The 25940-nt window shown below is 52.5% G+C and overlaps 2 protein-coding genes across 13 annotated transcripts in view; one reads left to right on the top strand and one right to left on the bottom strand.

The window, feature by feature from the left end:
• Nucleotides 1-18648, top strand: part of GTF3C5 (general transcription factor IIIC subunit 5) — a 30587-nt gene extending 11939 nt beyond the window's left edge. For 2 of the 9 annotated variants that reach the window (XM_050714482.1, XM_035555224.2), the window contains 10 exons: nucleotides 1449-1599; nucleotides 2019-2141; nucleotides 2388-2585; nucleotides 2686-2816; nucleotides 3247-3354; nucleotides 3656-3773; nucleotides 4680-4866; nucleotides 5400-5603; nucleotides 6058-6255; nucleotides 6764-7030. In XM_050714482.1, coding sequence (XP_050570439.1) covers nucleotides 1449-1599; nucleotides 2019-2141; nucleotides 2388-2585; nucleotides 2686-2816; nucleotides 3247-3354; nucleotides 3656-3773; nucleotides 4680-4866; nucleotides 5400-5603; nucleotides 6058-6255; nucleotides 6764-6950 — 1605 coding nt within the window. In that variant the 3' untranslated portion in view covers nucleotides 6951-7030. Of the gene's footprint in view, nucleotides 1-686; nucleotides 938-1448; nucleotides 1600-2018; nucleotides 2142-2387; nucleotides 2586-2685; nucleotides 2817-3246; nucleotides 3355-3655; nucleotides 3774-4679; nucleotides 4867-5399; nucleotides 5604-6057; nucleotides 6256-6763; nucleotides 7031-8317; nucleotides 8491-8814; nucleotides 9041-9281; nucleotides 9481-10457; nucleotides 10654-11134; nucleotides 11240-11749; nucleotides 11865-12548; nucleotides 12630-13189; nucleotides 13288-13840; nucleotides 13924-14217; nucleotides 14361-15061; nucleotides 16036-18501 lie in introns of those variants that run through there. The other 7 variants (XM_035555196.2, XM_035555197.2, XM_035555226.2 and 4 more) reach the window with 7 other exon arrangements.
• Nucleotides 17261-25940, bottom strand: part of RALGDS (ral guanine nucleotide dissociation stimulator) — a 38187-nt gene continuing 29507 nt past the window's right edge. The window contains exons 2-18 of one of the 4 annotated variants that reach the window (XM_035555194.2): nucleotides 25472-25582; nucleotides 24801-24994; nucleotides 24469-24543; nucleotides 24128-24321; nucleotides 23600-23721; nucleotides 23263-23478; nucleotides 23041-23144; nucleotides 22648-22732; nucleotides 21914-21991; nucleotides 21729-21815; nucleotides 21152-21184; nucleotides 20791-20912; nucleotides 20575-20670; nucleotides 20245-20446; nucleotides 19754-19999; nucleotides 19493-19607; nucleotides 17261-19307 (exon numbers count right to left, since the gene is read on the bottom strand). In XM_035555194.2, coding sequence (XP_035411087.1) covers nucleotides 19132-19307; nucleotides 19493-19607; nucleotides 19754-19999; nucleotides 20245-20446; nucleotides 20575-20670; nucleotides 20791-20912; nucleotides 21152-21184; nucleotides 21729-21815; nucleotides 21914-21991; nucleotides 22648-22732; nucleotides 23041-23144; nucleotides 23263-23478; nucleotides 23600-23721; nucleotides 24128-24321; nucleotides 24469-24543; nucleotides 24801-24994; nucleotides 25472-25582 — 2256 coding nt within the window. In that variant the 3' untranslated portion in view covers nucleotides 17261-19131. Of the gene's footprint in view, nucleotides 19308-19492; nucleotides 19608-19753; nucleotides 20081-20244; nucleotides 20447-20574; nucleotides 20671-20790; nucleotides 20913-21151; nucleotides 21185-21728; nucleotides 21816-21913; nucleotides 21992-22647; nucleotides 22733-23040; nucleotides 23145-23262; nucleotides 23479-23599; nucleotides 23722-24127; nucleotides 24322-24468; nucleotides 24544-24800; nucleotides 24995-25471; nucleotides 25583-25940 lie in introns of all 4 variants that reach the window. The other 3 variants (XM_035555192.2, XM_035555193.2, XM_035555195.2) reach the window with 3 other exon arrangements.

The following is a 25940-nucleotide window of genomic DNA, read 5'->3' as shown; positions in this document are numbered from 1 at the left end:
TCAGTCAAACACACAGTAGAGTCCAGAATCAAAATCAGCTGGAAACACACCTGAAAATAGACAAAATTGCATTCTCAAATCTCTCCATCTGTGAGAAGTACACCTTGTCTGGGTTGATGGACATGTGGAAAACAGAAAAATGCGCTTTTCCTTATCCAAGGTGAATTAAAATTCTGTGCAATGACTTCAGCATCAAGCCTAGCCGGTGATCTTGGAAATAAAGCCAGCAGGACAAAAACACTTCCTGGCAGTAATTCCCTTCTGTTAGATGTAGCGTATGTTGTCCTTACTAGCTAACACGCTTCACAATTCCATTTTGACTTCACCAGAAGTTAACAAGGACTGCAAGAAGAAGGCAATGTGGCAGAGCTTCAGGCTCACAGAGGTTGCCCACTCTGGCCGTTAGTCTGCTATCACTGGCTGGATTGTTACCATGCAGTCACAGAAATTAAAGATCTGCTGGCATTTCCTGGGTGTTGTTCATTCCTCAGTGTGTTACAAGTGGAAGGTTTATCATTAGTGGTTGGTAATATGCTCTAGTGCACGGTTTAATATAATTTCAATCTCCTGCACTTGTGTGAGGCTTCTCAAGGCTTCAGCATTATGTTCCCTGTTTTTTGTTAGATTGAGATATTTCCTTACATTTGGCCTTCATCCCACAAAGGCAACATCTGCAGGGCTCTCACACCGTGACGCCAGTCTACCTCAGCCATGGCTTGGCCTCAGCCTACTGAAGGACAAGTGTGCTGGGGTTCCTGCAACACAACCTAGAGTAAAAACCGGGTCATGGCATTGACACATAGCCGCACTCGTAGCTATATATACATATGTCAGCCTCTGGCTGGGGACTGGCTCCTCAGGTGCACGCACCATGGCTCGCTGGGAGATCCTGTGTCTTGCCTTGTGCTGCTACCTTGGGGTAGCATGGGCTGCAACGGTAAGTACAGAGGCATTTCTTATAACTTGGAAAACTTTTTGCCTGTTCCTGCCTGAATGAGCAAAATCCTGCTATGTCTACCCTGAAGCCCAAACAGTGACAGCAACGGCACGGTATTTTCCTGCCCTAAACATGGCAAAGGCTCTCAGTGACATTCTTCTAACAGTTCCCCGCACAGTTCTGTAGCAGCTTTGGCCTGGTTTATATCTTCAGGCTGCAGCTTCTCACCTTCTATGGTGTGCGCATGGAAGAGCAGGGAAATTGCTGCTGCCTGTCTGCTCCAACGGGCAGTGTGCTGGACATCTGCACGGGCACGTCTCCAGCAGCAGCAACCCGTGGGCTTTCCACAAGGAACCAAAGGGATGGTTGGTGAAGGGAAGCTGCGAGTTAGCCCCATGTGGGGGGACCCTCCAGCCAGGGTACGCTGTGGTTGCTGGCATCACGAGGAGCCTGAGCCACGAAGGACTGCAACGGATTTACTTTCCCCTCTTCTCAACGGTGCCACATTTAGCTGGGTGTGGTGCACACCGAGGGAGGTTTCGTGGAAGGCGAGAATAAACGGCTGGGACTCTTCGGGGACTACATCGACATCTTCAGAGGGATCCCCTTTGCTGCCCCCCCAAACACTCTGGAAGACCCCCAACCTCATCCTGGATGGGAAGGTAAGATCCAGCTTTGGAATGCCTTTGGGTTTTTGTTTCCAGCTTTTGTCTCTTCAGTCCATTATAGATAGGTAGAAGGTACTTCACTAACAGTGCCCTATGCAATGCCAAGAAAAAGCTGAGTCTCAGGGCAGGTATGGGAGTCTGCAACCAAGTGCTCCCAAGTGACCACCTGAAGTAACAAATCCAAAGCATGGCACCTGAATCTCTCCTTCTCATGCCCTGGCTGTCCAGAGCCAGTTCACACAGGAAAGGGTACCCCGTTGTCACTCCCTCAGGCCAGTCGCAGTGGCTGGGGAGGCTTTGCTGCCTCTGTGCTGGACTTACGGAGAGGAGGAAGGATGGACGGACAGCTTGCAACCAAAAGACAGAGCTGGCACCTCTAACTAGGACCTGGTGTGTTCTCTTTCTCCTCTCAGGAACGCTGAAGGCAAAAGAGTTCAAAAACCGCTGCATGCAGATGACACTTGCGCAAAATGATGTCCGAGGGAAAGAGGACTGCCTCTACCTGAACATCTGGATCCCTCAAGGGAAGAAAGAGGGTATGTGCTTGGCGGAGACCTGGGGAGGAGATTCTCAGTCGCTTTTTGTGGTCCACACATATTTACTGTCCTGGGAATACTTTGCCTGTGGTGAGGGTGAGGTGACAATGAAGGAAGGGGCATTTGCACCCGCCCCAGGAGGTCTGTAATGCCCAAGTGGAGCAGTGCTTAGCAAACAGGCATGGTGATGGGCAGCACCCTCTGGCTACGTCGTGGTTCACACTGCTTGTCCTCCTCCTCTCCCAGTCTCGACCAACTTGCCAGTGATGGTGTGGATCTACGGCGGCGCCTTCCTTGTTGGAGGGGGGCAGGGAGCCAATTTCCTCGACAATTACCTCTATGATGGCGAGGAGATCGCCGTGCGGGGCAACGTGATTGTGGTGACCCTGAACTACCGCGTGGGGCCCCTGGGCTTCCTGAGCACTGGAGACTCAAACATGCCAGGTACCCGAGCTGCTCTCTTTTAGGGGATCCTGCCACAGGACCCCAACTTATCGGCTTTGGCTGTGCCCCAACTCAACGGCGGGTGCCCTCTGTTGCTCAGGGAACTATGGGCTGAAGGACCAGCACATGGCTATTGCCTGGGTGAAGAGGAATATCAAGGCCTTCGGGGGTGACCCAGACAACATCACCATCTTTGGAGAGTCAGCCGGTGCCACCAGTGTCTCCCTGCAGGTCTGTTGTCCTTGTCAGCCTCCACTGCAGCCACTTCTCTTTTCTGTAAATGGGAAAGCCAGTCCCTTTGGCACTCCGTGGCTTTCCTCCACCTGATCAGCATCCTCTCCTGCCTGGGGACAGCAGGGCTCAGCTTCCTTGTTGTGTAGCTACTCCTCCTTCTTCACTTTAATCAGCTGCCCCACTGCAGGCATGTGTCCTCACTTTGGGGATCTCTGGTGAAACAGCTGTTAGTTGCCACGTCCCCCTGCTCCTCTTCTCCCCTTTTCACCATATCACCTTTTAACTACTGAGCCTGTTCAGTATCACGAGAGCTGGCAGCTTCCCTGGCCTTGTGCACAAGCTGTGTGGGGGATCAGCCAGCTCTGGCAGGCAATCATCTCTTCAGGAATTCATTACTGAAATCGACTGTTTCTATTTCGTGCTGCAGATACTGTCCCCAAAGAATGCAGGCCTGTTCAAGAGAGCCATCAGCCAGAGCGGCGTCAGCCTGTGCAGCTGGGCCATCCAGAAGGACCCACTCTACTGGGCTAAAAGGGTAACGTGCGGGTTGGGACCCCAGCTGGCACATGGGACAGGTGGGGACCCCACACACCTACCTGGGCTGGCTGGATCACAGCTGTGCCGCGCTGGGCAGCAATCCTGAAGCTGAAGTCTTGCTCGAGGGAACAAAAAAGGCATTTCATAGAGAAGAGCATAAAAAGCAAGGGAGCCGGAGGAGCCATGCCGCCAAACATGCATTCTTTGAGATTAACACCAACCTCTTCTCTAGGGAGCTGGGAATGAAGCCTGACTTCTGAGGGTAATGCCATGAGGTTCTTCTCTCTCTCCTTCTGCAGGTTGGACAACAAGTGGGCTGCCCCATAAGCAACACCGCAGCCCTGGCCAACTGCCTGCGTGCCAGCGACCCCAAAGCTGTGACGCTGGCCTACCACCTGCAGCTCGTCAACCTGGCCAGTAAGTCCCGCAGCCTGCGCTGGGTCCTCCGCACACAAGAGGCTCCGTGTGCCTTCGAGGGGGCACTGGCGTGGCTGCCAGGAGTATTTAAGCAGTGCTTGTGTCCTTCAAGGGGGACAACACTGACACATTTCACAGTCACCCTTCCCCAGGCAGGTGCACGCTGCGCTGAATGAATGCTGTCGGGTGTGCAGCGGCAGCAGTGGCAGAGCAGTTGTCCAAGGGTCATGCCTTGGTGCCAAAACAGGTAGCTTCTGGTCTGCACTTTCTGTTTTGTGAAAGCAGCAATTCCAGAACACAGCTTAAAAACAACAAAATAATTGACCGCACACCCTCCTACTTTCCCTTGAGCCACTGGGTGCAGTGTAGGGTCTGCTGGGCTCACAGCAGGTGGAGAACATTTGCACTTCTGCTGCCTGTGGCAGTTTCCTTCCCAAGAAATTCCCTCCGCTTGCTGGGGGCTATTACTTGTGGTCCTAGCAAGCAGCCCCAGCACTCAGCCCTGCTCAGAGCAGAGGGTGGCCGAGCCGCTGCTGTGCTGCTGCACGGGTGTGAGGCAGACCAGCCAGATGGGCTGGGGAGGAGAAGTTCTGCTCTTCCCAACCTTTGGCTGGGCTTTTGGGGTGCGGACTGGGGGAAGATGGAAAGGAATTGCTGATGTTGCCTGCCAACACCTGGCAGGCAAATCTCTTGCTTTTCTCCTCCACCTCCAGGAAGGGGTTTACTGAACACGATCCTGCGGTCACCCTGCTCCCTGGTGACATCCTACCCATGCTGAAGTCACCCCCCAAGCTCTCCTTCCCCTCAGCCTGTTCTTTCTACAATTCCTCAAGCAATGGGATATGCCAGGCCACACATCTGCCTTGTTGTGCTCCTAACACATTCTGTTTTTGTCTCCTGCTGCAGGTCCCCTGGTTCATACACTTGCCATCACGCCTGTCATCGATGGAGACTTCCTCCCAGACATACCAGAGAAACTCTTTGCCAACGCTGCTGACATCGACTACATCGCTGGGGTCAACAACATGGACGGACACTTCTTTGCTGGCATCGATATACCTGCTATCAACCGCCCGCTGGTGAAAATCACTGCGTAAGAAAAGGACTTTCTTAAAACCCTCACCGAGAGGAACTTCATCTTTAATTATCCCCCACACACCAAGGACTTAGTCCTGACTGGAGAAGGCACTAGCTTCAAAATAGGATGTCTCGCCAAGCTGGGTGTCTAACAGATATGTTGCCAAGTCCAGAGTCTTCAAGAGAAAGGATTTGTTAGTGGGGAAGCCTCCCCAAATATCTCTAATGTGCTCCTGAACTCAGTGGTATTAAGCAATAGGCTCGGCAGCCCTGCTGTTCTTCTGTGCAGAGCAGGTACAAAAAAAAAGATTCCGGGTGCTTACCGACTAGAGGAGCTTGTGTCCCGTTTGGCCTCAAGCTGTTCTGCTGAGAAAGTTGTGGAGCACGTGCCCCCCCCATCTAAGAGCTGGACTGAAATCCCCGGCTTTTATTCCACCAAACAGCTGCTGACCACAGGGTTGGATGTGAACGTCAAAGGGAGCTGGGACCAGTTCCCACACCCCGCTTCAAGCTGCTGGTCCATAATTGTTGGAAATCTTGTCTTTTCAGGAGCGACGTCTATGACTTGGTCAAAGGACTTACTGCGGACAGGGGGGAAAGAGGAGCCAACCTCACGTACAATATCTACACAGAGCTGTGGGGCGACAACCCAGATCAGGAAGTCATGAAGAGGACAGTGGTGGACCTGACTACTGACTACATTTTCCTGATTCCCACGCAGTGGACACTGAACCTGCACCTGCAGAATGCCCGGTGAGCAGCTCAGTGATGGCAGCAGCCCAAAGCCTGGGGGGGATGGGCCTGAGATGCTGCACTCCCGGCACAAGGGGCTGAGGAGCTGTTTAAGAGGGCTGAAATTGAAGGAGCCACCTACGTGTGGCTCGTACAAACGTTACTTCTCTAATGCTATAAGGGAGTCATGCTGAGAAAGAGTTTTAAATTACCATTGAAACAAGTTTTTGCATCTCCAAAACACCCAGCTTCATCCTGGCACTGTTCAAATCCATGAGACACACCAGCTGGATGATATGAGGGTTAGAGTGACAATCAGAAGTGGAAGCTAAAAATTACTAGATAGAAAGTTTTCTCCTGACAACAAATCTTAGACAATTCCAAACACATGACCATCTTACAAGGCTCAGTGTCTGGCTCTGCTGATGTTTGGAGCACAATTATGAATCTGCACCCCTCTATTTTATTTCCCCAGGAGTGGCAAGACATACAGCTATGTGTTCTCCCAGCCATCTCGGATGCCCATCTACCCAAGCTGGGTAGGAGCAGACCACGCTGATGACCTGCAGTACGTGTTTGGGAAACCCTTTGCCACCCCTCTAGGCTACCTGCCCAAGCACAGGACTGTCTCAGCTGCCATGATCGCTTATTGGACCAATTTTGCCAGGACAGGGTAAGTGATTCTGGTTCCACACGTGGGGCTTGCTACAGCACTTCAACCTCCTGCTTTTGCCCATTAACTTTTCAGAAGCAATTCTCAAAAGCAGGGTGCTCTCTGTCTGTGCTTCCATCTCAAATCTGGTTCTATGTCTCCCAGTGGTGGAGTTTGCTCTGAGCTCTCCTCATCCAGAGAACACCCGGGAACAGCAGAAGCATTTTCAGAACCTGTGATCTCTGCTCAGACTTAATGTTGAAGCTTGTTTCTGAACCCTGGAGTTCAGACAGTAGTTAAGCTGCTGTGTGCAGCCAGGACTGATACTGGGGGGACCAAAGGAGGAGAATGCATGTTGACAACTTGCTCCTAGGAGGCAGAATTGCTATCACTTGTCTCAATGTCAAACTCTTTTCTTGCACTCACTTAAAGCCTCCTGTGAGCACAGGCAGAATCCCCAGACAACACAAACCTTGCTACATCCACAAGCTGCCCTCATAAAACAGAACTTCTATTTCTTTTTTCCCAGTGATCCCAACACAGGGTATTCAGAGGTGCCCATTACCTGGCTGCCCTACACCACTGAGGGCGGTTACTACCTGGATATCAACAACAACTTAAACTACGATTCCGTGAAGCAGAATCTGAGAGCCCCATTCGTGAACTACTGGAACGCCGTCTATCTGAAACTGCCGCAGGTTGCCACCACCCAGTAAACCGTGGAGCTGCTGAGAAACTACGGAAAAACACCTCGTAAAGACAGACTTAGTTCATTAAAGGCTTGCTTGTAACTGAGTGATTTTGGCTTCTCCATGTCTTTGTCGTGACATGATTTTGTCTCTAGCATTACAGTGAGGCAGGAAGCAACATCAAGCCTCTGGGCAAAGCATTTTCCCCTGACACAGCAATAGCTCGGTTAAGCTGCTGATGCATCAGTGCCATAGCTTGGTCTGCTCTGCCAGCTTTTTGGCTCGGGAATTGTTTTTCCTGGTTGCCTGCGTGATTTGTAGCAGGACGGACCCAATCCTGATCTGTGCCTTTGGATGCTGCCACCTTACAATCATCCACACTAATAACAAAGAACTCATGGATAACTGCAGTTGTAATATATGCAACACAAACCTCTTAGTGAATCGTTGCCCAGTTCGCTATTAAAAAACAAACAAGCAAGGGGGAATTTATCCTGCATGGGTTTATGGCCACAAGGCTGCTTGGCAAAGGCCAGGCTAGGAGCTACAGCTCAGGAAGGAAGATGAGGATCAGGATTTGTCACCCAGGATTTGTGCCTGGAATTATTCCCGACTTCACACCGCTGTGGGTGACACCAACCCTGCCCCACACCAGCACCTTCTCACCGCCTGCTTACCCTGTGGTGATCATTCTTCCTCGGAAAAGAAGGCCCCAGAGGTCGGTGCGAAGCAGGGGAAGGAGAATTGCTCCCAGCCCTCCCGGCCTGCCCGGCTTGGAGCCGCTGCAGTGCGGGCAGTGCCCGCCGAGGGGCAGTGCGAGAGCGGCCCCTTGCCAGGAACGGAGGCACAGGGGGAGCGTTGGGTATGGGATGCACAGGGGGAAGTACTGGATATAGGATGCCCAGCAGGCAGAGCTGGATATAGGATGCTTCCTCCTCTCCACATCAAACACCCCCAGTTCCCTCAGCTGCTCCTCACAGGACTTGTGTCCCAGACCCCTCACCAGCTTCACAGCCCTGCTCTGGATGTCCTTCTTGTCGTGAGGGGCCCAAAGCTAAACCCAGCACTCGAGGTGCAGCCTCACCAGAGCAGAGCACAGGGGGACATCACCTCCCCGGCCCTGCTGGCCGCACAATTCCTGACACAAGACACCTGGGCGCACTGCGGCTCGTGCTCAGGCGAGCATCAACCAGCACCGAAGACGACGACCACCACAGCGCCACAACCCGCAGCCTACACCCCTGAAGGCTCTCAGGGGCTCTCCCGGGGGGGGCTGCAAACGGCCCCGCGGCCGCCTTCGGCTCCCGGGACCCAGCCAGGGCTGTGACCAGGGCGGGTGGGAACCTTGGAGGTGCGGAACCATCGCGCTGAGCCCGCGGGGCGGCGCCGGGCGGCTGCCGGGCGGGCCGGGGCGATGGCGGCGGCCGGGCGGTGCTGGGGGGAGCGGGGCTCGGCCGTGGTGCAGCTGCCCCGCACGCCGCGCATGGTGTCCGTGGAGTACCCGGGGCTGGTGCGGGATGTCGGAGCCGTGCTGCGGACGCTGGGAGGAGAGGAAGGGGTGTCGCGGGTGAGGGGCTGCTGGGGAGCGGGGAGCGCGGTCCAGGCTGTGGGTAGGGTGGGGGGGGGGGGGGAGGGGGGGGCTCGCGTTGGGATCCCCCCGTTGGGGTCCCCCTATTGGGATCCCCTCATCTGTGGGCTGCTGGGGCTTAGGGATGTTTTTTCTCGAGGTTTCGGGGTGATGCTGCTCGCCTGGGCCGCAGCCGGGTGAGGGAGGTGGGATGGGAGGTGTCAAATGGGGTTGGAGCACCCAAGGGTGCCCCCGAGGTGCTGCAGGGAGCCGCCAGCCCTGGCGCTGTGCTAACAGAGACTGCCCCTGTCCTCTCCGACGCAGATCTACGCCGACCCTGCCAAAAGGCTGGAGCTGTGTTTCCGCCCCAAGGACCCTTACTGCCACCCCGTGTGCGCCAATCGCTTCCCCACCTCCACCATGCTGCTCAAGGTGAGGAGGAGGACCAGGAGGAATAAGACGCAGGTGGACACGGAAGAGCCAGTCCAGCCAGAAGTCCAGTTTGAAATGGAAATTGTTGGGATTGTCACCACTGTTTACAAATTTCAAGGTAATACTTGTGTTTGGGTCCGCAAAGCTTAAAGATTGATGGGAAGGGCTGATGGGAAAGGGAAATGTTTCACTTCAAGAATTTAAGACTGCAAAGAAAAGCAAGTCATCTATTGTTACAGCCTCCTTTCTGTATAAACCTTTGCATGGGCTTATCAGACAACTGCTCCTGAAAGCTGAGTGTTGGGAGAAGTATTATCTTCACAATGATTTCACAATGTTTTAACGTTTCCTTCTCACAGGAATGTCTGATTTCCAGTACCTGGCAATGCACTCTGGTCCTGATGGCAAACAAACCTCCATGTATGACAAAGTCCTAATGCTCAAACCAGAGAAGGAAGAATTTTTCAATAGAGAATTACCTCTCTACATCCCTCCACCAATTTTCTCACGTTTAGACACTCCTGTTGACTATTTTTATCGACCAGATACCCAACACCGGTTAGTGCCTTTTCTCCTGATATAGTAAATAGTCCACGTTGGTTCTTGGAAGGAAAGGAACGTGAAACATTTTGTTGGATTGATACACGCTTACAACAGACAAGTTTTCAAGTTCAGGTTTCATTTTTCATCACATGAAGATGCATCCAATGCATTCTGACTTCACTGTTGTTATAGGAACTGTGCTCTTGAAGCATCACGGCAGCATTAAATATATTGTTCATGTATTTCATCAATATCAGCTGCTGAATGCTTCAATAGAAGATGACTGCTCCCCGCAGGACACGACATGCGGTGTAGGATGCATGAGCGTGTCTTTCTGCCTGCTTCCACGGGGCTGCAGCTGAGTGCAGAGTATGTTGAGTCAATGCCATGTGTCCTGTGACCACATTCACCGGACCTGTGCCCTGCTGGCCCCTGGTTACTTTTGCCAGGAGAACAATCTGCAAGAATTGTCACAAGAAACACAATCTTTCACAAGAAATCACAAGAAACATCTTTCGTTTTCTCACTGTAGTCCTTCACTAACACTTAGCAAAGCAAACTTATCTTAATACCTGTGTTTCCATTTTACTTTGTCAATGTCCTCTACTGATACCCAGTAACTCCAGGAGAGCGGAGGCAGAGCGGGAAGCCTGTTGCGCAGCAAATACATTTTGTGCAAATTAGTGATCAACTGCTTGAGGGGTTTCTCTCACATAGTACGGGGGATCTCCTTCAACAGGCAACTAGAGGTATTTTGGCCGCTTGTTTTTAAAACCTGAAATTTCCTTTCCTCAGCGGTGAGTCCTTTACAGTTACGAGAATGCTCCCTGGGGAGCTGGGGACAAAATAAGACCCACTCCTTACGTGGCTATATCCCTTCACATCAAATATCAAAAAAGCATACTTCATTTTCACGTGTTCCCTTGAAAGCCACGTCTGCGTGTGCCATAGGCAGAAAGTAAACACGGTCCTTTGCCTTGTTTCCTTCCTAGGGATGGGTACAACAACCCCCAGGTGTCTGGTGAGAACCTCATTGGCCTCAGCAGGGCCCGTCGCCCACACAACGCTATCTTTTTGAACTTTGATGAGGAAGAAGTCCCAACAAAACCCCTGGATGCTGCTGTACAGACCTGGAAGAAAGTGTGCACCAATGCTGTGGATAGAAAGGTGGAGGAAGAGCTGAGGAAGGTACGTGCCACATCCCTGAGCTGGGCTGAGCACTCTACAGTTGCATGCTGTGCTTGAAAAGACTGCATGCAGCCATTTTCTGTGACTTCCCAGCAAAATTGTTGGGATCACAACTACTTGTCGGCTTCTCTGAACGTTTTCTGTGACGTGAAATTTCCTGTTTAACCTCATTTAAGATACGGGCCCATCCAATTACACCAGGCTTCTGAAGCCAGGCTTTTGGGTTCAATTCCCATTAGACACCAGCTATCCTTTGCGACTGTAGCCAAATACGCATCTGCTTTTTCTGTCCTCTAATCTATCAAACAAGTGGGGTTGTACTGGCATATTCCGATAGGGATACCAGAATATTTGGCATCCTGAACAGCTGCAGTTCCCCTTGTAAATGACGGATATGATACATATTTGTCAAGGCATGACAATGTCATGTCAGGAAAGCGAGCGGGGGGCACGTACCTGAAATGATGATGTATTATTTTAGCTCTTTGAAGTCCGCCCAGTCTGGTCCCGGAATGCAGTAAAAGCCAATGTCAACATCCACCCAGACAAGCTGAAACTCCTGTTGCCGTATCTGGCCTATTACATGGTAAGTCTGAGGAAATCTGCCCTTGGTCCTGCTGATGCTGCTAGGAGGTGGTGCAGGGGTGGATCACCTGGATGTTCCTGGCTCTCTGCAGGTTCTGAGGTCCCACCACTAAGTACCTGAGCTTCATGTAAAGAGAAAAAGGGAAGGCAAACTTTCCTACTGAACAAAAGTTACAACTGTAGATGATTTGATAACTGTTAGCTCCATTGATTCCAGTCTGCTTTACAATTTGGTCACACATTCAAACTGATTGTCCATCTGGCAATGGTATTGGATTTTTTCCAAACAGATTTTCTTGTGATCTTGCAAGTTGATTTTTAAAGGCACAGAAGTATTTCGCCTTCAGTGCATCAATTGCCCATGTTTCAGTATGTAAATACTGGTTGTGAAAAGTGAGGAAGGAGTTAGTAAAAGAAATATTTGGACAATGCAGGAAACTACTAGAATTTTCTAAGAGTCTCTGCAACACAACTATTTTTTGTAACCATCTACCCCTGTATGTTTACACAGCTAACAGGTCCCTGGAGGAGCTTATGGGTTAGGTTTGGGTATGACCCCAGAAAACACCCTGAAGCAAAGATTTATCAAGTACTGGACTTCCGAATTCGCTGTGGAATGAAATACGGTAAAAGGGCCCAACCCCCAGAGACCCTCTTTGCTTTCTGGTTAATCCTTGTAGTTTTTTTCATTTGTTTTCAAACTTTTTTGCTGTAACTGCTTTGATGAAGAAGACATCTTTTTAAGTTCATTGATTCCAGTAGTTCTTCCATAAACTCCTTTAAAACTTAATTTTATACCATGTGGTATTTCTACCCTCATTTGGCACATTCCAAACCCCAGGAACAGCTGGCTGACATCTCCATGTGCATTCAAAGCCAGAGCGTGTGTCAGCAGCCCATCTTCACTGTTCCTCAAGGGAGATGCTGAGCAGTAGATTCTGTTGCTTCCATGGTAGCTTTCCCTCAGTGAACTCAACGTTTGTGCAGGGCACCAGGTCTTAGGCTTTAGGACAAAGGTTCCCTTTCACTGTGATTTTGTAGAGGGCAAGTTGAGGGAAAGGACTTTCTGGGGTCATGTAATATGTCCACAAGAGAGCCGACATCCAGTCATTATGATCGGATCTTACAGATCCCTCTTTCCAACCAAAAGGGTTTTTCTTTATGTGACACCTCTCCTCTCCCCATCTCGCAAATTCAGAATATCCCAAAGATCATTTCACACACTAGTCCAGCACGTCTATTACTGAGCTAGTGATACTCTGCAGAATGAACTCTTCAGTTCATTATTGGTTTTCTTTTTTCACCTCCAGGTTACGCACCTAATGATATGCCAGTGAAAGCAAAACGCAGCACATACAACTACAGTCTGCCCATCACTGTCAAAAAGCCAGGTATGCTGTGCCAGCAGAAGGAATGTCTGGCTCTGCTCTTTCTTTGGTTTACTCCATCTTAGTCTCAGGTGGTAAAAATTCTTCCTGCGTTCCAGCCGAGCCAAAATTGGAACTGCCTCCCTATTTGTAATATTGTGCTGTTGTTAAAACCAACAGAAGAGTCTCCTGCTGGACAGTGTTGGGAGAGTCTTTGATACATGTCTGGCTGAGCCAGAGAGAAGAGAGTTCTGTAAGCAACATTGTGAGAACTCAACATTCACTTGTGTTTGGTGATTGTGCAGCACAGACTGGGGGGGAGTTGATTTTTTTGGTTTTGTTTTTGTCAAAGAAAAATAGAGAAGATTAAAATTGTTAACAAATGTGCTGTGGAAGGAACACAGCCAAACTCACCACCTTTCCTGTGACTGATTTGCTGTCCAGTAACATCTCTGAAGAATCAGCAGTTCAGTTGCTGGGTTGGTCTGGTTTTTGCTGATCAGCAAAGTTGCACTAATATACAGAAGAAACAGTACAGTGCCACAGTGAAATATGTCCCTAATCATGCCTCTGTTGCTTTTCAGTAAGTCATACAGTCAGTGTGCACGATCTGAAGCAGGGACTTGGTACTTCTGGTGCATCCAGTGCAAAAAAGTCTGCCTCCAGCAGGTATAAACTGAAGGTAAGCATTACTCTCTTTTACCAGAATCTTGAAATAGTATCGCAAAAAGGGAACGTTTCCTATTTTATAAGTCATTAGGGGCACAGATTTCTCTTTGAGACCTGAATGAGTTGATGGTTACAAGTTTACCTGGGAAGCTGCTAGTTGAACACGTCACTCCAGAACTTCATCTGCTGCTCACTGAATATATTTCTTACACGCTGCAAGATGGGAATTGTACTCTTACCCCTAGTCTTAAACATAATAAGTGTTTTGTTTCAGTTTATAAAATTGGAGAACTTTATGGGCAGCAAAGTGCAAAACATTGCCATGTGTTTATCATCTTGCAGAATCCAGCAAGGCAAAATAAATATTTAAACAGGAGTCTGTATTTTTCCCTCCTTTTTGCTAGAACAACACCTCTGATCCGCTGTTATGCAGCAACAAGCTACAGCTAGAGCTGCAGCTTGGATATTGCCTTGGAACAGAGGTGTGTAGGAAATGCCTTGTGCCAGGGTTGCCCCATTACACCACAAAACATGCATTAAATCCTTTCTGTCTTTGCTCTTCTTAGGAATCCATCTACATTTTCCGAGAAGGAGCCTTACCCCCTTATCGGCAGATGTTCTACCAACTCTGTGACTTGAATGTGGAAAGGTATGGCACACTTTCAGCTGAGTCATCTGTTAGAACTAGATTTCAAAGTCTGTTGTTTATATTCAGTCCATTATACTTGCTCTCCTTGACCAGCAACAAAAGAAGGGTTTAGCTTCTTAATAAAAATAGAACAGACTTTTCACACAGACTTCCTTTCCCATATGACAGCTAGGTGAATAACCAAATATGCTAGTCCAGCTCAGTGAAACTGAAGTAAGCCACAGTCTGTCGTATTTAAAGCCTGCATCAGACTGTAGAAGGCTAACATTTCACCCCCTTGTTACTCCTTTTTAGCCTACAGAAAATCATCCATCGGAATGATGGTACAGAGACAGAATGCACAGAGCGGGATGGGTGGTGCCTTCCGAAGACTAGCGATGATCTGCGTGATACCATGTCCCTGATGATAAAGCAGATCATCAGATCCACTAGACCTGGTAAGGATGTTTCTGAACCTCAGAGTGCTGAGCAGTGTATTACTACCTACCTGATGACGTTGAGATGTTGTGTACCGAATCAAGATATTGCCATCAATGCTGGGGAAGCAGTGTTGCTATATTTGCTGCCTCGGTGCAGAATTAAGTGCTCGTTTACACCTGCTGCTCCCTGGGCTTTAGTGCATCACAGTGCATGAGCTGCAGCTGTTGTCCTGTATGTGAATGTGGGTTGCAGGAATAGCCAGGAGTAAAGGATTTCTTTTTGATCTTTCCTGTATCGCAGCTTTCAGGTTTTAAATGTCTTTGCCCAGCAATAGCCAACATATCATCCTTACTGATGCATCTCTTAGTGACATTAAGATTTATTTCCTTTTTATTGATGGCATATATCTTACAAACAAGAAGCGAGGAAATTATTTCTGCATGATGCCGGGCCAAATCAATATCCCAGTGAATTAGCTCGGAATCAGGTGGGAGATGAGACATGACACTGCAGATCTGCTGCTGTTCTAAGATCATTCCGGGGGTGTGAAAACATTGGTTTTTTCCTTTTCTTTTTAAAAAATTCTATTAAGATGTGCAACCTTAGCTGTGATCCTCAGGCTTCTGCCTTTCTCTGCTTTATGAACTATACTGCATATTCCCCCACATTGCACTGAGAGATGCATCAGAGTATCTTCCTCTCTTTCTTCCCAATTAAGCTCTTTTCTCAAGTACAACAAGCAATGAAGATGGCAAAGAGCAGCTTGCATATGAGTCTGGAGAGGATGAGGATGATGAAGAGGAGGAGGAAGAGGACTTCAAGCCTTCTGACGGGAGTGAAAATGAAATGGAAACAGAAATTCTGGACTATGTGTGAACTCGGTGAGTAGTCTTGCTGCTGTTGGACAGAATATTCTTGGCTCTTGTTCCTTGAGTGCTGAGGGCTCAGCAACCATACACAGGATGTGGGAAAGCAGAACTTGCACTAAGTTGCCAGCTACCTACCTGTACTAACTGTGGTACCTGCTGATGGCTGTCGTTTTGGATGTTCAGGAGCCATTGCCCACATTTTTATAATTGCTGGATAATAAGCCCTCAAAACATTGACAGGGGATATAGATTTCTTGCCGGGCTCCAAATGGCATTTAATGTAGCATCTCAACAGGCTGCCAAGAAGAGAGACCAGAATCCAAACCATCTGGAAATGACACCTGAAAGCAGGAGAAGTTGCAGTCCTAAATCTCTCCATGTATGAGAAGTACACCTTGTCTGGGTTGATGGCCGTGTGGGAAATAGAAAAACTGCTTGAGGAGGTGCTGAGGTAAAGCACTCCAATGTTTCTCGAGTCCATAAAGGCAGGGTGCTGCTCTTTCCTTCGTGTAAGGTGAATTAAAATTCTGTGCAATGACTTCAGCATCAAGCCTAGCCGGTGAACTTGGAAATAAAGCCAGCAGGACAAAAACACTTGCTGGCAGTGAATTATTCCCTTCTGTTGGATGTAGCGTATGTTGTCCTTACTAGCTAACACACTTCTCAATTCCATATTGATTTTGCCAGAAGTTAACAAGGACTGCAAGAAGAAGGCAATGTGGCAGAGCTTCAGGCTCACAGAGGTTGCCCACTCTGGCCGTTAGTCTGCTATCACTGGCTGGATTGTTACCATGCAGTCACAGAAATTAAAGATCTGCTGGCATTTCCTGGGTGTTGTTCATTCCTCAGTGTGTTACAAGTGGAAGGTTTATCGTTAGTGGTTGGTAATATGCTCTAATGCATATAGGTATATATATTCTAACATTAGATATATGAGGACTGGCTCCTCATGGGTGCACACACTATAGCTCGCTGGGAAATCCTGTGCTTTGCCTTGCACTGCTACCTCTGTAGCATGGGCTACAACAGTAAGTACAGAGGCATTTCTTACAGCTTTATGACTTTGTAAGGGGGGGCTGTGTATTGTTCTGCCTGGGGAGAACCAGCCGTGGTAAAGTGTAGGTGCTGGCAATGCACGAGGCCAGAGGCACGAGTGGCTGTGCAACAGATTTATCCTTCTCAGTACAGTGCAAGCAGGGAACTAGGAAAAAAGGCGAGATGCTGTGGGCACTCTACTTCCAGGTAAGAATACCTACCTGTTCTCAGGTGTTAGCAGGCACCAAGAATAAAATGCTAGGAAAAACACCTAAAGCCAAGCTTTCTATCAACAACAGGCCAGAGTTTACTCATTTTCCATCTGTTTCTGAAATTGTTCTGTCCGAGAAGACTGCAGTTACATGGATGCTTAATTCTGCCTTAGTAGTTAATGACATTACCAGCCCTGCCTGCACAATACAATCCTTTAGTTTTCAAAAACTCAGCTTTAAAGTAATCTATGTAGCAAAAGACACAGAGCAATTCTGTGCGTTGGAGCTGTATCTGTAATACCCACACTCAGAGCCATTACACCACCCAAGCAATCTCCACCCCAGTCTGTGCAATTATAAAATAGAAAATAAACATGCTGGCCATGCTAGGAAAGGAACCCTTGAACACCAAAGGAATGATGCCTCAAACCGAAACAGACCACTATCTCCACAACATAAGGACCAACCGCTGCATTTGCTCTTAAAACCATTGCTAATATGAAAAGAAGTAAAACCAGTAAATTAGATGTCACATTTATGCTACCAGAAAATGTACCAGGCCCAACAACTGAGATTCAAACGAACAGGGTTACTTGAAAGCAGGAGCTAGATCTGCAAACAAAAAAAGCTTTGTTTCTTCATTCAGGCCCAAAACAAAGCTCAACTCACGTACCGCACGGTACAACCACAGGCTCAGTCACCACCTCATCCACAGTCAGATCCGTTTCCCCTTTCTCCAGGAATGGGCCAGCATTTTGGGAAGGAAGACAGGACAACCCCTGCCTTGGGGCAGGGACGTTTGAGCATCGGTATTTTATTGCAAAGACTAATTACATTGCTGTGTACAAGTCACACTGGGCAGTGTGCTCCTTCATTGAAGTGGTACAAAATACATATGGTACAGCCAGTCCCTCCGGTGATGCTGAGCTGCCAGGGGACACCGGCAGGAGGGGAGGGGGACGGTGACAGCGGGGTGGGCAGGAGCTGGCAGGCACAGAGCGGTGCGGGGCCGAGGGGAGGCCCCAGGGTGCTGGTACCAGGCTCCGGGCAGGGGGGGAAAACAGGAGGCAGCCTCTGCGTCAGGGTGCCAGGGGCTCCCATCATGTGCAGCGTGGGCACGGTGGGCCAGGACATGCCACCCTAAGGGGACGTGGGGCTGGCAGAGCTGGTGCCAGCCCCGCTGGTCAACAAGCAAGCGGCCTCTCCCCGGCCGGTGCCACAGGTCCCACCACCTCCTGCCACCAGCCCTGGTCCCCCGAGCGTGAGAGCGCAGCATCGCTGCAGCCCAGGCCCCTCTCCTGGAGCCAGGGAATGCACTGCCCCTGCCCGGCAGCACAGACAGACGGGAAAGAGAGGGTGGGGTGGGAGGAAATGCTTAAATGAGATGGCCCAGCAGGTGCAGGAGCAAAGAAAAAGTAAAAAAAAAATAAAAATAAAAAAAGAAAGAATAAAAGTCCCCCCTTTGGTTAGTGTTTCCTACAGTCAATAAAATAAGCATCTCTGCCCCTGCTCGATCAACTAGTGGTAAAGAAACAAGGGAGAGAGGGAGGCCAGAGCGCTCTGTGCCTTAGAGCATGGCAGAGCAACCCTGCTGCTTCTAGCAGCTGAAAATACCAGGGGGAGGAGAGGAGAGGGACTGGGCTGCAGGGCAGGGGGAGGCTGGGTTAGTAAAATGTACAAGTTCATCTCTTCTATTTACAACCAATAAATATTGAAAAAAAAAAAGTAAACATTTTCGCTTTATACAAAAGAAGTCTCATTGCTGCTTCTCCCATGGTCAGCGTTTGAAAAAGTCTGGTTAAAGCCCAAGGTGAGTGGCACTTTCTGGGGGGCAGGCAGCGGCACCGGGGTACTCGGAGCACCCCAAGCTCTGTCTCGCCTCGTCGCCCACCTGCGCAGACCCAGGGTCTCTATTTACACAAATTCGGACAGAAATTCACTCTCCTCTTCCTCGCTAGGCTGGCAGTTCTGGGGGCACAGGGAGGCGCGCAAAGCTTCCCCCCGCCTGCAGAAGAGACACTGGCATTTGATCTTTGGTGCAGGTTTGAACACGGGCTGGCGAAGTCCAGCTGGATCGGGGAGAGGAGCAAGACCACGCGAAGGCTTCCAGTCATCGAGAGCACGAGGCGCCCGCTCCATCGCGGCACGCACGCAGCCCTTCTCGGGGCTCCCAGCACCGGCGCGGGGCTGCATCCCTTCCAGCGTGCCTCCTCGTCTGCGGCTTCTCCCAGGGTAAGGACGTGGAGGTAAAAACCAACGCCGGGAAGCTCCCGTAGCAGCGGCTCGCCCGCCGCTCCTTGCAAACGGCCCCTCTGCAGGCCTCCGCTCCCCGGCTCGCGCGGACACAAGGCACCTACGGCAGAGAGGCGGGCTCCTGCTCTGGGCAGGCCGGCGGCTGGACGAGTGGCGCACCGTGGAAGGTTTTAAAAATAAAAATAATAAAACAGAGATTCCCCCCGCTGCCTTCCTGTGTAGAAAAAAAAAAAAGACCTGATTGAAACGGGAGCTTGTGCAGAGAGAGGCGGAGGCCACCAGTTGCCAAAGCGCCCTGGCTCTCGATGCAGGCGAGGCTCGCTCCTCGCCGTGCTGGCGGCACAGGGACCAGCCGCAGCCGGGCCCGGAGCAGCCTGCCCCCAAGGCCCCGTCGGTGAGGGGTGGCAGTGGGGCTGAGGCTAGAAGATGCCTTTGGCGATCTTCAGGCCTTTCTGCTTCATCCTGGGCAGGGTGGAGCTGGAGCCGTGCTTGATCTTCACGCCCTTGGAGAAACCCCGCTTCTTCAGCACGAAGTCGTAGTTGGCGGCCGAGTTCATGGCGTAGAAGACGTTGGCGTTGTCGGGGATTTTCAGCTCTGGAAGCGTCCGAGGACGGGGGTCAGTTGGGCACCCCTGAAAGGGGCTGCGAGCAGTCCCTGGGTGCTGGCACCCACCTGCTGCCGCCTCCCAGCCCTGCTCCCACCCATGCCCCCCAGGCTGAGGTGTGGTCAGCTGGGGACACAGCCAGGGCCTGGAAAACCTCCCACACCCCAGTACACACCTCTCTCCTCCGAGATGATCTGAACGAGCTCATAGTCTTCAGGCCGGTCCCCGTCCAAGTTGTGTTTGGCCATGGCCTTGCGAATAACGACCGGGGTCTTATCCTGGCTCGTCACCTGCAGGCACAGAGCATTATTAACTGAAAAGAGGACAAAATGCTGCAAAACCTCCCGCCTCCATCTCCTCCCAGTGCGGGACATGCCTGCATCCAAGTGTGGCGAGCCCCCCCTACCCAAATTCCCCGTGGGTGCCCGCTGCTAACCAGGATGCTCTTGTACATGTTGCCGTTGTCCACAGCCAGGCTGACGCGGATGATGCAGCAGTCGTCAACCTGCTGGTTGTAGAGGGGCAGCGAGAGGGACGAGTAGCTGGAGATGCCGGAGACGGAGCGCTTGTGGGTGCGGGAGGCCGTCACCGGCGTGGAGGAGACGGAGGAGGACGAGGCACTGCTGGAGCCCGAGCCGATGCCCGACGTGTCCAGGGAGGAGAGGGAGGTGGATTCCCAGAACTGGAGGGCAGGGAGGAGAGGGGATGCGGAGGACACAGTGGTTTTAGCTTCTCCATCAGCCACAGACGGGGTGTACGAGTGCTGGGGAAGGGAGGCCAGAGGGATCTCACTGCCCTGCGCCAGCGGGGGACGTACAGCCGCCGGAGGCGTGAGACCCCGCCACGCCGAGGCCCCCAGCCCCAGAGCAGGCTGAGGGCTGTCCCCATGTGAAGGGCACGCCTGCCTCCCCACAAGCTGCTCCGTACCTTCTTCTCCTGGCAGTCAGGGGACTCGGGGATGAAGCTGATGTTGATCTCCTCCACGTCCGAGCTGCTGGAGCCGGCAGAGGTGACACTGACCGAGTCGGTGGCGTCCCCGCTGCACAGGTACTGCCCGCACTTGAGCTGGTCGAAGGACTTGGAGTGAGAGCTGCCGCTGGCGCAGGGCTCAGTACTTGGTGGCTGCCGGCTGACGGGAGGGACAGGAGCAGGGTGAGAAGGGAGCGGGGCAAGGGAAGGCTGGCCCAGCACCACCGTGGAGACGACGGCCTTGGCACCTGCCTCCACCCCGCATCCCGCCAGGACGAGCAGACTCACTCGCTCCATCGCTTGATGATGCCCGTGTTCTTCTTCGCCTTCAGCGTGTTGCTGGCTGACTCCGACAGCGGCTCGATCTCACACGACAGCCCGTAGCTAGGGGAGAGGAGAGGAAGGTTTTAGCTTGCCAAGGCAAGGTGAGGGATGCAGAGCTGGAGGCGATGAGCCAGAGGCTTCCCCATGCACCAGCAGCAGCTCGGCCCTGCTCATACTCACCTCTCGGCCTCGCTGAGCCGCTCCAGGCTGTGGAACCAGTCCACGAAATGGTCCTCCTGCGTGAAGCTGTAGTTGTTGCAGGCCGACTGAAGCAGCTTGATCTGAGCAATGACTTCAAACTCCTGCAGCCAGCAGAGGCAGTCAGAATGGCTGTTTGCCAGCCTCAACACACACACCCCCAAAAAGCCCAGCCCCATGCACAGAGATGCCTAGGAAGGACTGGGATCTCCCCCCAAAATGAAGAACACCACAGCAAAGAAAAAGAGAGATCAACCCCAAAGAGACTGGCAAAGACTGGGCTTGCACAAAGCCAGCCTCCTCCCTCCACCCAGCCATGCCCATGCCACGGTGAAGCTCTCACCTTCCTTCTCTTCTCAAAGTTGATCAGCCCTCCCTGGAAAAGAAGGAGCCAGAGGTCGGTGCGAAGCAGGGGAAGGAGAATTGCTCCCAGCCCTCCCGGCCTGCCCGGCTTGGAGCCGCTGCAGTGCGGGCAGTGCCCGCCGAGGGGCAGTGCAAGAGCGGCCCCTTGCCAGGGAACGGAGGCACAGGGGGCAGCATCGGATATGGGATGCACAGGGGGCAGCATCGGATATGGGATGCACAGGGGGCAGCGTTGGATATAGGACACACAGGGGTAAGCATTGGATATGGGACACAAAGGGGCAGCGTTGGATATGGGACACACGGGGGGCAGCACTGGATATAGGACGCACAGTGGGAAGCACTGGATATAGGACGCACAGTGGGAAGCACTGGATATAGGACGCACAGTGGGAAGCACTGGATATAGGACGCACAGGGTGGCAGCACTGGATATAGGACGCACAGGGCGGCAGAGCGAGATGTATGGGGAACTACCTCCATTTTTCACTCCAGGCTGTGGGGATGCCTGGGCAGAGGAAGGAGAGGGGGAGGAGGATAGAGATGGAAGTACGTACGTCCAGGAAATCCTTCATGGCAGTATCGAGCATCACCAGGTCTGTGAGGAAGGTGCCGAGATAGGGAATGGTGCCCTGCATCACGCCCTGGGGGACAGCAAGGGACAGCCGGGGTCAGCGGAGAGCCAAGCCCAGCCCGGACAGCCACCAGGAAGGGGACACGAGAATGGCCGTGCCCCACTCACCATCTCTCGCTGCTGCTGCTGCCGCTTCTGAGCCCTCTTCGGGTTGATCTCCAAGGTGGCGAATTTGGACGTGCCCTCCTGGATGGTGGGGAGAGGTGGGGATCAGCGTGGGTGGGAAACCGTGCCAAGAGAGGAGCTAAAGTTCACACCCACTTTTACTGGTAAAATTTGCTCGTGGAGGGAAAGAGGAGGAAATCAAGGCTGAGCTTTTTCATGGCAAACAGGGAGGAGAGCTTTAGTGAATAGGAAAGGCTGCTCCCATTTCCAGCCCTCTGTATAAACAGCTCCTCAATGGGATGTTTTGTTCCCTTTTGTGTTTTGTGTGATCTCAGCCCCGACCTGCAGCAAGGCTGGAAAGCTGCGGGAAAGACGCTGGGGCTGCAGCCTTTCACAGACCCCACAGCCCCTTAAACCTTAAACTAAGAGGCCTCCTGAGAGCTCTGCCCTTTGCACCAGGCTGTTCACAAATGCAGCTGCCTCTGGGGAGAAGCCATCATCTGGTGCACAAGATCATATCCTACTGCTTATCTCTGCTGGCTAAATTGCTCTGAGCGCTTTAGGCAATGACAGCTTTTGGGTGGAGAAGCAGAAAGCCCAGCCTGCTCCGAAACCCCTGCCTGCAGCCCCAGCAGTGCTGCCAGGGCTGGCAGCTGGAGCAACGTGCAGATTTCTTCCAGCATCAGCCTAAGCTCCGCGTCAGACATACAGCGATGTGGGTGACCGCTTCCCCGTACCTTAATGAGAAGCTCCCGGCTCAGGGAGTGGTTGTTCTCGTCAGAGAAGATCTCTGAGAGCTCGTGGAAAGTGCGGAAGCTCTCCCTGCTCGGGGGAAACACAGGGGGAAGTCAGCAACGGTGCCACGCTTCCTCAGGCTCTCTTCTGCTCACCCAAATGACCCCAGCAAAGCTCACAGCTCCAGCATGCCTTGCTGTCTGAGGTTATTCCAGGGTGTTTTGGAAGGAAAGGAGAAGCAGGCAATGCTGCTTTATTTCCTCCTTAGATCCCTGGGTTTTGGGCAAAGCCAGAGCTGCAGTGATCCCCTCTACGCCTTAAAGAGCCACAACAACAGCACAACCTCCCCCTCGAGACCCCCCAGCAGCCACAGGACCCCAGCAGGTGCTGCTCACCGCAGGACCTCATCCCAGGTCTTCTTCAGCCGGTGAACAGCGTTGCACTGCAGAGCCGAGAGGATGGCTCGGAGGGAGGAGAAGTTCTTCAGGATGCGGCACTCCTGGGGACAGACAAGGGGACTCCGTGTTAAAAAGACAGCCAAGGGACCTGCTGCAATTCATGGACTGCAAAATCCCAGCACTGGGCTGGGGCAGGAGGCAAGGATGGCGCTGTCCTACCCGAGCCACTTCGATCCACCGCTCCACCACCTTAGCCCTCTGCTGCGGCTTCAGGGACCGGTCTCCAAGACACGTGGCGATGACGCAGTTGGCCACGCTATTGAACTGTGAGACCGTGGCACGGATGGTGGGCGCCAGGTGCTCCTTGCCTTTCTTGTCTCGCTGCGACCAGATGCAGCCCAGGCAGTGGTAAGGCACCACTTTCTTAAACAGCTCCTGGAAGATAAGGGAATAGAGATGGGTCTCTTTGGGAAAAGAGGCAGCCAGGAGCAAGGGAGCAGGCAGGCTTGTGCCTCGAGCAGCAGGCGGGCAGAGCACCTTTTGAATGAGTACTCACAGCATCCATCAGCGTGAACTGTTCCGCCACCATCTCTGGGGAGAAGGAGAGGAAATCCGACTTCCCGTCCCCGACCCCGTTCTCCTCCACCAGCTGGAACGTGCAGCCACTGTGGTCCACAGCTGCAAGAGACAGCACGAAGCTGAGCACCGCAGCATGGCCACGAGCTGAGCACCGCACCACATCCCACGCCAGCCCCTGTGGACACCCACATCCCACCTCAGCACTTCTAATCTCGGTCTGCTCAAGTAAACTAGGCTAGAAACTAGGCCCAGATAGAAGTCAGGCATTTTCACCTGGATACAAGTGTCCACGAAGGATTAAAAGCAGATTAGCTAATCCCCTTAGAAATACCACCTCTAGTTCAGCTGGATTAGCTTCCCGGTGTATCTCCATGTAAACGCAGGCAGTGTTTACAGGGGTTTAGCCACGTGGCAAGACCAGAGGCTCTGGAGACCCTCGATGCTAAGCAGTACCACTCTCCCTACAGCCCCAAACACCCCCGTGAGCAGGGAACCACCATCCCACCTTCCGCTTCGGACTCGCTCTGCTCCTGCTGCTGGAACTGGGCCAGCAGGATGCGGGCTCGGCGCTCCAGGTCCGAGCCGGGGATGTTGTGGCGCACGTAGGAGATGAGCTGCTTGAGGCAGGCGAAGTCCGGGGGCTTGCGGAAGTCCTCTGAGTACTGGTCCAGCCAGGCGCCCAGGATGGAGGAGATGGTGCTGTGGGGAGAGGAATGCGGGCAGGCCCACGTGAGAATCGGGTGCCACGAGGTACCCGTGTGGGGACAACACGCCTCCATGCAAGAACCACAGAGCCATCAGCAGAGCCCCCTGTCTCCGGGTGACCCACAGCATCGTCAGACTTACTTCTTCAGCTCCATCCTCTCATCCACAACGTGCCTGGTGTGGTCCCCGTTCGCCTGCACGTGGAGCTTGCCATACCTGGTGGGGCACAGCAAGGAGACAATGAGGGTCCTGGACTCAGCTCTGCCTCTTCTCCCTCCACATCACCCCCAGCTCTGCCGGGGGCCAGGATGAGCATCTCCCTCCCCAGCCCACCCCAGAACCTTTGTGCAGATGGGGCTGGGAGAAGCCCATCAGACCTCCACTGCGTGGCAGAAGATGCTGGAGCTCTCCCGGCCGAAGGGGCTCAGGCACCAGCCACCCCAGCTGCGTTTCAGGGCACAGGGCAGCCTCACCTGTTGAGCAGCAGGTCCAGCACTTGCTTGGTGGTGGCGAAGGCCCGGTACGTGCACAGGAAGATGGTGACGTAGGTGGAATCATTGCCCTTGAAGGCTGAGACCAGGTACTCCACCAGCTTCTCCAAGGTTCCAGCCTTTATCGTCCGCACCTTACACGTCTCGTAGAGGTTTAAGGCTGACTCGTTCTCAAACTGCCGGGACAGGACCACGAGTCAGTGGGCTGGATGAAGCAGACACATGCAAGCACAACGTGGTCCCACCAGCTCAGCAAGAGCTGTTTGGGTCTCGGCTGGGAGCAGGGACCCCTGCAGTGCCTGGGACCCCCCCGACGGGGTTTGAGAAGAGGGAAGCCTCAGGGTTGCTGAAATCCAGATGCAAATCAGGGTTGCCCCATTTTGCAAAATGGGGCTTCCCACTGTTTCCCTCACTCCTTTTTCCCATGGGGCAGAGGACAGCGGGTGCTCCCAGGCCCCCTCTCCCAAATAAATACCTGATTTAGGGATAAGGCTTGGAAGGAGCTCCCAGACCAGGAGCATCCAGGGACACAAGAAGAGGGCAGGATGTGGGCTGGTATTGACCCTGCCAAGCCCCCACATCAGGGCACCGTGTCTGGCAGGGAAACATCAGAAAACATCCCCCGCAGCGATGCTGGCGGAGCCCCCGCTTACCCCCAGCCACCGCTGCCCTTTGTTGGCCGTGTGATGGAGCTGCACCTTCCGGAGAGATATGCTGTAGATCACACCATCCTCCAGCTCTTCTCCGATCTCCTGTGTGGAGCTCTGCACGAGACAAGATACACCACGAGATAAGGAGGGTAACAGGTGGCAGAGATGCTCTCGTGAGCCTGTACGGGGTGTCCCGGCAAGCCAAAGGGATTTTGCTCACCCGCTCACAAACCCAAAGCTGGCAGTACCATCCCTTTGGGGCAGCTGAACCCAGAGCCCGCACCCAGGCAGAGCCAAGTCTCTGTGTCCCTGTGTCCTGGCTGTTTCCCTCCCTGTGGCCTTACAGGGCATAAGGTGACATTGCTGCTGGCTCTGGATGTAATCTTTGCAAGCCTTGGGGATGTAATCTCAGTAATCTGCCCCGAGCACCTCAAGCACTCACAAGCCTTGTTGGATAGCAAATAATGACCGT

The sequence above is a fragment of the Cygnus atratus genome, chromosome 19 (genome assembly GCF_013377495.2).
Source record: "Cygnus atratus isolate AKBS03 ecotype Queensland, Australia chromosome 19, CAtr_DNAZoo_HiC_assembly, whole genome shotgun sequence".
NCBI classification, from domain to species: Eukaryota; Metazoa; Chordata; class Aves; order Anseriformes; family Anatidae; genus Cygnus; species Cygnus atratus.
This window is presented reverse-complemented; position numbering and strand designations above follow the sequence as displayed.